Genomic DNA, 12,232 nt, shown 5'->3' with positions numbered 1-12,232 from the left:
TCACGGATACTAGTCGGGTTCGTTTCTGCCAAGCCACAACGGGAACGCCCGAACTCACTTCTTACTGCAGCCAGACCTCCTGCCTCTTTGAAGGGTCTGCTGTACTCAGGTATGACCTGCAGAATGAAATATACAACAAATTAAACTTGAACAACAACAACAACAAAAATTCCTACAAAAAGCAAAAGCTGATGCACTGCCACTGCCAGGGTAGTCAGTTTTTTTGAACAAAGACATGTCTGCTGAAAATAGAGAAGTGATAGACCTTAACCGGGTACTCGAAACAGGATCAAGCGAATGTGTTAGCTGATTTCCTGCACCCTTGTTTGACCACCAGGGAGTTTCTGTGTGTATTTTCTTTGCAAGTTGGGGATGTGGGGGTCTTTCTCTCCTGTTCCCCCATGTGTATTGTCTCTGTACATAATTTGAGTCTGGCCATTTCTTCACGTGAATTCAGAAAGGCAGCTTAGGATGGGGTAATTCAAGTTGGCCCTTGTCTCCATGTTGCATTTGAAGTATTTTTAGGAATGCGCAGACCTTACAGCTGTAGGAGTAGTTACAGCCTCCCCACCTACCAGAAGAATGTCACTTATAAGCACCAACGCAGGCCAGACCCTTGTGCATTTCCTCTAAGCCTGAAATTTATATCCTTTGTTTATCCAAAGTCTTGGACAGCCATGCCTTTTTCCTCTTAATACATCCTGGACATCAAAGATGAGGCTCAGGTGATGAAGTGTCGTTTGAAAAGACTTACCCTTAGGGCTTCTTATTGGCATAATTTAACTTTTTTTTTTTTTTTTTTTTTTGCCTTTTCTTGAGTCACTCCCATGGCATATGGAGATTCCCAGGCTAGGGGTCTAATTGGAGCTGTAGCCACCGGCCTACACCAGAGACACAGCAACGTGGGATCCAAGCCGCGTCTGCGACCCACACCACAACTCATGGCAACGCCGGATCCTTAACCCACTGAGCAAGGCCAGGGATCAAACCCAAAACCTCGTGGTTCCTAGTCAGATTCGTTAACCACTGTGCCATGATGGGAACTCCTGTTTTCTGTTTGTTTGTTTTTTTTTTTTTTTAATGGCACATTTGTCCTGTATTGGGTTTCTATTTTTATTTTCATTTTGCTTTTTATGGCTACACCTGTGGCATATGGAAGTTCCCAGGCTAGGGGTCAAATCGGAGCTACAGCTGCTGGCCTATGCCACAGCCACAGCAACGCCGGATCCTTAACCCACTGAGTGAGGCCAGTGATCAAACCCACAATCTCATGGTTACTAGTCGGGTTTGTTTCCGCTGTGCCACAACGGCAACTCCAGAAAATTATTTTATAAAATACATCTATGATTCTATAACCTCTTATGCATTCAATTAGGATATTTTTCCCACCCAAGTAAAACATTAATTAATATCACAATTTAAATTTTCACTCTAATTAAACCAAAGTTGATCAATTATTTGAGGCTGTGTCAAATTTAAAACTAATTTATTTTACATAATTCATTGAATTTATGTATGAATTATAAGTTGGTCTAAATAAGAGTAATATTTGAGATAGTTTTATTTTTTGTTTTGTTTACTTTAAATTCAGACTAGAACTTTAAGCTTCTTTCTCTTTTTTTTTTAACTTAAAATAGCTGCTTTGTTGTCTTCCTTTAGAAACATCTGTTGGTTTGCAAGCATCTTCAACATCATGGTTTGAATAATACTTATGCATTGTTTGCAAGTAATCAAAACTAGCCAAGAAGATTAACGACCAGGGGAAAGCAAAGATCTCCTTATTATGTGAGAAGAAAGTACATCCACAAAATCAGAAGATCAGATAAATAAGAGGGGAAAGAATGTCAATAAAATCAGAAGCAGAAAGACAGAAAAAGAAGTGTTAGCCTCTGCTTATGTTGCCCAGTAGTATCGTATTGGATACTGCTGGTAAATAATCTTTGTATACAATTTTTTAAAAACCCCTTCAAAAGCCCAGAGCAGTCCATTTGCCTTCTAGCAGGCTCAGTTCCATTTTATGGCTCTATACAAAGTGTTACAATTAACCATGACGTCGGTTTTTTAAATTAGACTTGAGTACTCTGATTTTCCTTGCATTCACCCATCTTTAAAGAAATGAAGTCTTTTCTTTTTCATTGAGAGAGGCGTAGATTTTAAGGAGAAAGATGCCCTAGGATCTATGGAATATATGTGGCCGTGTTCTCTCTCTGAGCTTTTCCAAAGGCAGCTGTGGAATGTTCCAGTTCCACAGATGCCGACGGATGTTTACGTAAGTCTGTTTGACCATCAGCAGACGATCACATTTCCACGTCTCGCTGTGGACTGTTCCAGCAGATGAGTCTTACTCCAGAAAAAGCCAGCTTTCCTCTCCTGTCTTTACTTTGTGCTTGTCATCCCTGCATTTTTCGGAATTTCAAAAAGGTTAAGAGGAACAACAAAGAGCAACAGCTGTGCCTTTATTTCTCCAGGAGAGAAGTGTTTGTAAGTTTCCCAGTAAGATAAGTCAGTTCGTGCCAATTCCTGTGATGAAAATTGAATCCCAGTCACTTTTAGGAAGATGGCTATTTTTTCACAGTTCTAGGATACGATGTCCATTCCCTGCTTGGAGGCCACAAGCTTCTAGAAAAGAAATTGAGCCTGCATGCTTGAAAATCATGAGACTTTCCTAATGAGAGGGCTGCTTCTTTCAAGTATAAATTGAAATGGAACAATTGCTTTTAAAACGGAGGAGATCATTTAACAGACTGAAAGTTCTTATTTGGCTCTTATTGTCTAATTTCACCATCAGTAGAAATTGGTAGAAAAAATTGTTATAAATGTAAAAGGTTAGCCATGCCTTTAAAAACTTTAATTAATTTGAAGTATGAGAGTAAATTGATCTGTCCATGTAAAACATGGAAAAATGTAGTGCTAATATGTCTTAAAAATAAACTCCCACCTTGTGCTAAAAATGTCAAGAGATTTTGTAGTACTGCATAAAAGTACATGTTTTTGACAGCTTAAAGGCTTTTATATCAAATATGGGAGAACTGTAGTCATTTGGCTATCCTTTGATTGAAATTTTATTCCCTTTTTGTGTGAGGTGAATTTCCCTTATTAGCCTCATATCGTAATAGTTAACTGGTGGTTGTTTAAAAAAATGAATTTATGTGGTTTTTGTTGTTGTTGTTGTTGTTTTTGGCTCTTTAGGGCCACACCCGAGGCATATGGAGGTTCCCAGGCTAGGGGTCCAATTGGAGTTGTAGCCGCCGGCCTACACACAGCCACAGCAATGTGGCCTCCAAGCCCTGTCTGCGGCCTATACCACGGCTCATGACAACGCTGGATCCTTAACCCACTGATCGAGGCCAGGGAGTGAACCTGCATCCTCATGGATGCTAGTTGGGTTCATTAACTGCTGAGCCTTGATGGGAATGCCTGTGATTTATTTGTTTCTTTATTTTGCTTAAAAGAACACTGAATAATATGGAGTGTCTAAATCAGTAGCAACAAAAGTCATAGCTTTGAAATCCTCTGTGTTTAAATAGGAGTTTTAAATTTGAGATTGCAAATGGAGGCCATCAGGTGGTTTGTGCAGTATTTAAAGTGCTTTCTTCTATTTGTTGCTAATATTTAAAAACGGGGAAGAAGTTATATGAAAAGTTTTACATACAAATCCAGATTGCCAGATTTTTATGAATCACTGGAAGATCTGGAAATACCAGCCTTCCATCACGGTAGCACTTGCTGGAGCCACAGAGCACCTGCCCCACCCCCATCTTTTATCCCACGAGCCCACACCAGACCCTTTGCTCTTCATGCTTTCTGCCTGCCCCGTAGGCATCTGAATTTGCCATCTTTAATTTAAATATATAATTACAATGAGCTATGGGTCTGAAAAATCAGCTTTGAAAATTTCTGAATTCCATCCCAGAATTGCATTTAGTACACGCTTTTTAAAAAACCATCAAGGCTTTCATTTGAGTTGGGCCCATAACTGAGTAGCAGAAATGTGTCTTTTTAAACACATGGCACTGAAATTCAGCATTGTATTGCAATGCCATGTTTACTGATGGATGATCTTTGAGAAAAGGCGTTTATTCCATAAGGAACAAAGACTGTTTCTGACTTGGACACTCCTAACATATGGCTAGTCTGCTAGATGGACCAAATGATACCAAGCCCAGCCCTTAAATCCACGAGCACACTCCGTGGACATGAGTCCCTCCACTACCCAGGGTCAACAAAGAAGCAACTATTGATAGGACAAAATGGACCTGGAGCATGGCACATGACACATAATTTGGATATGATAAGGGGAGAGAGCAAGGAACCCCCAGTGTGGTGTGGAATCCAATGGTGGACTGGTATATTCAGCTGGTGATCCCAACTTGTCATGGGAGAGAAGGTGTGAACTCGGGGTGGTCAATAAATAAAGCTCCAGATACGTTACTGTGACTCACCTTTTTTTCCTTCTGTTGACACTTGCTCCAGCGTTATTCTTTGGGATCCTTTGGCCTTATTTTGCATGAGTACATCATTTAAAAATTACTATTGCTGTCATGTCAGCCTCATAAATACCATTGTGGACTTGAGATCCACAAAAGCGGATTCTAAGGTGGTCCTTCCAAAAGTCAGAGAATATTGTTAATTTCACTTTTTTTAAAGCTTATCATCAGCATCAACCCAAACTGGAAAACTGTAGAGACCTCGTGGACCCCTGGTCCCCCTCTCCTTTGCAGCTTGAGAAGCCCTGATCATCTTGTTTTCAAGTTTTGTGATACCAGCCGACGCTCATAGAGAGAAAGGGGCCTTCTCAAGCTCACGCTGTGCGAGATAGGGGGTGTGAGACTAGACTGCACACCTCCTGCACCTGCTCTGGTGCACATTCCACGGCAGCTGGTTCACCACGAGAAAGCTCTTCAACCTTGTGCTGTGGACTTTGGGGGTTAGTTTGGAAAACCTAGTGCACCCATAGTAGTACTGCTGTGGGAAAAAAATGTTTTAAGTGAGACCAGCAAGGCTCTTTGGAATGATTCATGATGGAAATGGGTTGAGAGACTCCCCATTGACCCAAGACTGAGAGCTTTCCTGGGAACGTGGAACTTTGGGGGCAAAAATGGACACTTGGCCATCCTACCTGTAAATATATGAATGCAGGCTGCCTACGATATTGCTTTTGGTAAAGAAGCAGAAGTATTCGTATTCTGCATAAGAATTTTTTCCCCCAAAGTTTGCCAATTATTTGCAAAGCTTTTTTTTCTAGAAACATATTCACACCTTCCATTGGATGGTTACAAACTAACAGTTTATTGCAAACCATGTGACTAACAGTTTATTGCAAACCATGTGACCTCTAGGGGTGTGTTCTGAGTTTATGTAGTTGCTTGCTGCCATCTAGTGGTTAAATCCAACAGGGCCTTGGCAATTAGCAATTTTTACATTTTTTATTATTTAGTTATTTATTTTTTAGGGCCCCACTTGCAGCATATGGAAGTTCCCAGGCTAGGGGTCGAATCAGAGCTGCAGCTGCTGGCCTATACCACAGCCGCAGCAATGCCAGATCCAAGCCACATCTGTGATCTGTGCCACAGCTTGGGGCAGTGCTGGATCCTTAACCTATGGAGCAGGGCTAGGGATCGAACCGGCATCCTTGTGGATACTAATCCAGTTCTTAACCCGTTGAGCCGCAACAGGAACTCAGCGATTAGCAATTTTCAATGTAACATTTTAATGTTTTAAGGCTTTGACACAAAACAAACCAGTTAGTCAAATTAATTTAGTCAAGGGATTGTTAGTAACTGGTCAACCTTAAGGGCCCTTAAAATGATTAAATGTAGACTGGCTCAAAAAAAGTGTTTTGTTTTTTTTTTTTTTTAATTTTCATGTAGAGTAGCTTTTCATGCAGTGTTTTTTTAAACTCTCTGTGGAAGTATGTTTAGTGGAGAAAATTGTTCGCATCATGAGAACGTATGTATGAATTTCCATGAAGTGAATACACTATGTCGCTACCCACCCCTCCTCCACGTATAAGCACTGACTCAGAGCGCCATCATTTTGCTTGGTTTTGTACTTCATATAAAATGGGATGACATAGCCTGTAGTCTATGGATGGTAGCTTCTCATGTCCCATTTCGGTGCTAAAGTAAGCCATGTTCTTTTCAACCCGGACAATGCAATCGCTAATGAAAACCCTTAGATTAACCCCAAACCTTAGAAAGCCCAAACTCTTCTTGTCACTTTAGTATTTTTCCTTAGAGTCTCCTTGAGGGGAGCGGAGGTACGCAAGCATGTGTGCGCATCCACGCCTCTGCACCGAGAGGAGGCTGTGAGCCTGAATTGAGCATCTGTACAGAAGTGGGGCTGTATTCCACACCCTGCCTTTTGACCTTTGTAACTTCTGTTTCTCCTACAACTTATGTGAACATTGTTCATTTGTAAGACTCATGTTTAACCGAACTGTGTGTCCCGAACGGATGTGTGTCTTTCTGAGTGGACTGAGTCCTGTGGCCCACGTTGGGTGGTGGGTGGGTGGATTGGGGGATGGGGGCAGGAAGGCTGCAGGGGGCTGGGGAGGAGGGGCCTCTGCACAGAAGAGCTTCTCCTCCGGGCTGGGGGGCTGCTCTGCTCCCGGCCACAGGGCCGTGGCTTCCACGGTAAATGATTTCCCTTCTTTGCTCTTCCTGCAGCATCGGTATCATCTATGGTTTTGTGGCAAATCAACACATGAGGACTCACATCGGGAAGACTTGGAAATTGTCAGAAAGTAATTTCAAGGATTTGAGGACGTTCCTGAATACAACTCCGGAGGTAAGGACCAGTCTGTGTATCCCATGATGCTTTGTGTCTGGGGCCTTTCACATGTCCTGTGTGTGTTTGGTTGGAATCTCATTTGGACCGTCTAGAAACCCAGTAATCAGTGTAGACAAGTGTTATCTTTTAACTTCACAGATGAAGGCATAAAGGCCTGGCAAGTAATTTTCAAAAGAGTATGAAGCATAATTTCAAGATCGGTGTTTTTATTGCATTTCAGTTTATTACACTTTATTTTATTAAAGTATAACGTAAACCTGTAGCTCTTCTTACAAAAGTGCTTCACCCTTTTAAGGGTCTTGTATTTTTTTAGAAAGAAAAATTGTGGTACCACCGTCCATTCTTTTTTGGCGCTGTCATTAACTCCCCCATGTTTGCTTGCGGTTACTCTGGTCATGAAACCTTTTGGTTTTATAAACATTTATTTGCTCATTCTGTATAGGTGTGTAAAATTCCTTGGGAAGCGCACACACACACACACACCAAACTTGTCCTTGGGAAAAGGGGAGAGGGCGTCCTGCAGGCACTTTTTTCTATATCATAGAAGCACATTGATAGCTTGCTTATTCAGAACATTTTTATAAACCTTTCAGCAGAAACCAGCTCAAACAGATGATGCTGAATTCCAGGTGGCAACATTCAGAGAGAAGAAGGATGCCATCCTATTAAATCACTAATAAGAGCCTGCAAGAACCCACGGCCTCCTCACGCAAGGATGTGTTCTTCCAAGTTTAGTATGGTCTAAAAAAATGCCAACACATTAAATATAGTATTAGTTTTAAACTATGTGGTTGGCAAAGAGTGCAGGAATTTTTTATTTTTAATTATTGTTATTTTTTCTTTTTACAGCTACACCTGCAGCATATGGAAGTTCCTGGTCTAGAGGTGGAATCAGAGCTGCAGCTGCTGGCCTCTGCCACAACCACAGCAACCCCAGATCCAAGCTGTGTCTGCAGCCTACACTGCAGCTTTTGACAATGCTGGATCCTTAATCCATTGAGCGAGGCCAGGGTTCAACCCTCGTCCTCCTGGATGCGAGTCGGGTTGTTACCCTGCCGAGCCACAACAGGAACTCCAAGTGTAGGAATTTTTTAATATTGAGATTATAGAAGCTAATTTTATTCATAGTTTTCTTGCCCATGGAGAAAGGGAAATGCTTCATTTCCCCAATTTGTAAGTGAACATTCCTAATATTTTTTTACCCATCACTCTAAGGAGGCCAAAATAAAATACTTTTCTTAAAAAGCTGGTGAAGTTAAACACTTCACAACCATGGCTGTGAACTTGGGGACTGCTTTCATAATCTTGGCAAGAGAGTAAAGTGTTATGACTGGGGGAATTCATTTGGTTGAAAATAGATGAAAGAGCGCTAACAAACCTATAAAAAAATTGGGCAGAGAATGTCAGTAGTTGATTTACAGAGGAGATATAACTGGCCTTGAAATCATGAGATATTTAACCTTATTCTAGTAATTAGAGAAATACAAAAATTAAATAATGATGTACTTTTTCACTGAGAAGACTGGAAATAGGTATTTTATTTAAAAATGATAACAGCCAGTGTGGCAGAGGTGAGGAAATAGGTCCACTAGGACACAGTAGGAGGCAGGATAAGTGGCCCCAGCAGAGGCCAATAATAGCTTCTAAATAAAATGATCCTAGGATGGTAGATTTCACATGGCCTTGAATTCTTTGTAGTTCCTCCCTTCAGGAGGTGGATCTGTTTTCAACTCCCTCAAATCTGGGCTGCATCTGTAACCTGCTTTGATGAAAGAATGCAGCAGACATGACCTTGTGCTAGGTTTGACCTTAGGCTTCCGGAGACCTGACAGTGTCCCCTCTGGTCCTCTTGCTGGAGGGACCACTATGTGAAAACACCCAGGCCGGCCACTTGGGAGGAGAGACCATGAAGAGAGTGGGGTCCATCTGTCTCCAGCCAGGTGATGCCCACGGCCAGTCTGCAATGAGAAATAATAAATCATACTTCTTTTTTTTTTTTTTTTTTTTTTTGTCTTTTTGTTGTTGTTATTGTTGCTATTTCTTGGGCCGCTCCCGCGGCATATGGAGGTTCCCAGGCTAGGGGTCCAATCGGAGCTGTAGCCACCAGCCTACGCCAGAGCCACAGCAACGCGGGATCCGAGCCGCGTCTGCAACCTACACCACAGCTCACGGCAACGCCGGATCGTGAACCCACTGAGCAAGGGCAGGGATCGAACCCGCAACCTCATGGTTCCTAGTCGGATTCGTTAACCACTGCGCCACGACGGGAACTCCTTTTTTTTTTTTTTAATCTTTTCTAGGGCCGCACCATGGCATATGGAGGTTCCCAGGGTAGAGGTCTAATCGGAGCTGTAGCCGCTGCCCTATGCCAAAGACACAGCAACTTGGGATCCGAGCCATGTCTGCAACTACACCACAGCTCACGGCAACGCCGGATCCTTAACCCACTGAGTGAGGCCAGGGATTGAACCCACAACCTCATGGACCCTAGTTGGGTTCATAACCCACTGAGCCACAAGGACAACTCAAGCCTTGGTGTGTTGTTAACAAGTCTGGGAGTCAGAAAATAGAAATATCTCTAAGAACTTGCTCTCTTTTAAAAATGCTATGATTCAGGACAGTTTTTGGATGTTAAATCTCTCTCTTTCTCTCTCTCTCTCTTTCTCTCTCTTTTTTTTTTTTTTTTTTTTTTTTTTTTTTTTGTTTAGCAAATCGACTATATAGCAGAGCAGTATACCACCACTAAGGAACGGGTGTTCTCGGACCTGGACAGTGAGTAAAATTTAAAGTTGCCTGGAATTTGTTTGTTCATTTTGGCTGGAAGATAGCATGGCCACCTGTCACAAAACACGGACTAAGAAATGACGTATGCCGTTTCTGCAGGTTGGGTGTGAACATAGGAAGAAAGCAAAACAGTATTTCCCCAGCGTTATTACAGTGTGCTGTTTGTTACTCAGTGGTTAAACCCTAGCATTTACTGAAAGGATGCTCTGGCTGTCCTTTCCTCACAGGTGCCTCCTCCTCATGCCCCACGTGAGAGAGGAAATGGGTCTCTGTCAGGTCCGACTGGAAACGGGGCCTCCAGAGAGACCTTGGCTTCTGGGATAGAGGGGTGGGTGGTGCACGTCCCCGGGGGCCCATGGGGAGCTCACACACAGCCCAGCTCCGTGGTTAGCAACCAGGCGCTGTTTTGCCCTCAAGACAACATCTGGCAACATCTGGAGGCATTTTCGGTGTCCCAATCGGGTCTGGCCCATTGGTATAGGCCAGGGATGCGGCTGAAATATCCTGCAAAGCACAGAACAGTCCCCACAGCAAAGAGTGACCTGGTCCCGAATCTCGAGAGAACCAGGGTTCAGAACCCCTAGTCCAGCTGGGCAGATCAGGGATGCACAAGGCTACGGATCAAGACGAGGAAGCCTTCCCAGGACAGAGACCCCGGCTCTGCCAGGGGCAGCTGGAGGGGGCGTGGCCGCGTGCCAGGGGGACTCCCTGCGCGAGTCCGCGCCTGCGCGGGGCCTCCAGGGGACAGTGGCATGTCCCGGCCGGAGGGACTAAACCAGGCAAGGAAACCCTGCCTCGGGGAGAGACGGCGAGGGAAGAGGAAAAGGAGAGAACCCACCCTCTCAGCCCTTACGCTTCTTTGAATGTAGATATTAAAGTGTTGCTGGGAAGCAGAATTTATCAACAGCTCAAACCTAAGTTGATCCCTATGCTGGATGACGCCATGGCCATTGGTGAAGGTAAGCACTGCCGAGGGTGACCAAGGCTCAGCCGCCGGGCTCCCTTGCCCTTTCCTCGTTCTCCCTGAGAATTAGCTGGTGTGAGGCCTTAGTGCCCCCCCTTCCTCCCCTCCCCTCCCCTCCCCTCCCTCCTTCCTCTCCCTCCTTCCTCTCCCCCCTTCCTCTCCCCCCCTTCCTTCTCCCCCACTCGATACTTCTCTTCCCCCCCTTTCTTCCATGTCTGACCCTGGCCCATCTTTCAGTCTCTTCTGCCAACACCCCACTTTCCACTCCAGCCACGGATCTCAGTGTTCACTCTGATGGAAACCCTGCAATGTGTCGTCCTGAACGGCATGCACTTCCTCTGCCTGAAAGGCCTCAGAACCTTCTTCATCTAATGTATAGATTACCTCTATCCAGAAAAATTGGGTTCCTGGGAGTTCCCATCATGGCCCAGTAGTTCACAAACCTGAGTAGAATCCATGAGGATGCAGGTTGGATCCCTGGCCCTGCTCAGTGGGTTAAGGATCTGGCATTGCTGTGAGCTGTGGTGTAGGTCACAGATGTGGCTCAGATCCCGCGTTGCCGTGGCTCTGGCGTAGGCTGGTGGCTACAGCTCCGATTAGACCCCTAGCCTGAGAACCTCCATATGTCGCCCTAGAAAGACAAAGAATACAATAAAATAATAAAATAAAACAAAACAGCAAGGCCTGTCTTAAGAATGAGCCTTACCCCTATGGTTGAATCTTTGCCAGTCACAGCAGAGGCTCAGTGGTATCTGAATAAAGAAAGATAGATGGAGGGAAAAAAAAAAAACAATAAAAAAAAAGGTTTTCTTGTTTTTAATCCTTACAGGGATATTATTAGTGTATACCAGTTGCCCAAGCCTGCAACGAATACATTTGAACTCAGGTGAAATAAATCTTCAGCTTGTGCTTAATTTTGCTTCTGTCCATTAACCGTATTTCTCAGGGAAGGAGATGGGCTGGGGAGGGGTCCTTCCTTCCTTCCTTGCCCACCCTGTGAGGAACTGAGGCCTCTGCCAGTCACGTCGGTGACCGAGGAGGCTGATCCTCCAGCCCCAGTCAGTCCTCTGATGGACGCAGCCGCAGCTGACAGCGTGACTGCAGCCTAAACTGCAGGAAAGACCCTGAGCCCAACCACTGCGCTGAGCCAATCCCACATGTATGACCCTCAGTAACTGTGTGAGATCATAAACCTTTGCAGTTGTTTGTTTGTTTTCTGTCTATTTAGGGCCGCGCTTGCGGCATATGGAAACTCCCAGGCTAGGGTGGAATCAGAGCTGCAGCCACTGGTCTCACCAGTCATAGCAACGCCAGATCTGAGCTGCATCTGCCACCCACACTGCAGCTCACAGCAACACTGGATCCTTAACCCACTGAACGAGGCCAGGTTCGTGGATTATCATGGGTTCGTTACCATTGAGCCACAGCAGGAACACCAACCTTCACAGTTTTAAGATGCTGACTTTGGGAGTAATCCATCCAGCAGCAATAGATAACTAATTCAGTGGACATCCCACAGTGACAGCTGTTTTCCTAAACTGTCTCCAGGCTCCAGCACAGGGAAAAGTAGGAGAATGAAAAGCTTCTGATTCCCTAGTCAATATACGCCATGCTCTGTGTGACTCCTTATCAGATTGTGATACTCCTTGATTTTAAGGCAGCATATATTGTATAGACCTTTGGATTAATCAG

The 12,232-nt window shown here is 44.2% G+C and overlaps 1 protein-coding gene across 15 annotated transcripts in view; it reads left to right on the top strand.

The window, feature by feature from the left end:
* Positions 1 to 12,232, top strand: part of PROM1 (prominin 1) — a 115,784-nt gene that overhangs the window by 59,289 nt on the left and 44,263 nt on the right. For 14 of the 15 annotated variants that reach the window (XM_021101023.1, XM_013978542.2, XM_013978537.2 and 11 more), the window contains 3 exons: positions 6,669 to 6,789; positions 9,501 to 9,564; positions 10,446 to 10,535. In XM_021101023.1, the coding sequence (XP_020956682.1) occupies positions 6,669 to 6,789; positions 9,501 to 9,564; positions 10,446 to 10,535 (275 nt within the window). Of the gene's footprint in view, positions 1 to 1,653; positions 2,482 to 6,668; positions 6,790 to 9,500; positions 9,565 to 10,445; positions 10,536 to 12,232 lie in introns of those variants that run through there. The other variant, XM_021101029.1, reaches the window with a different exon arrangement.

This window comes from Sus scrofa, chromosome 8 (assembly GCF_000003025.6).
Source record: "Sus scrofa isolate TJ Tabasco breed Duroc chromosome 8, Sscrofa11.1, whole genome shotgun sequence".
Classification (NCBI taxonomy): Eukaryota; Metazoa; Chordata; class Mammalia; order Artiodactyla; family Suidae; genus Sus; species Sus scrofa.
The sequence above is the reverse complement of the archived record's forward strand: the minus strand, read 5'-3'. Positions and strand labels throughout refer to the sequence as shown.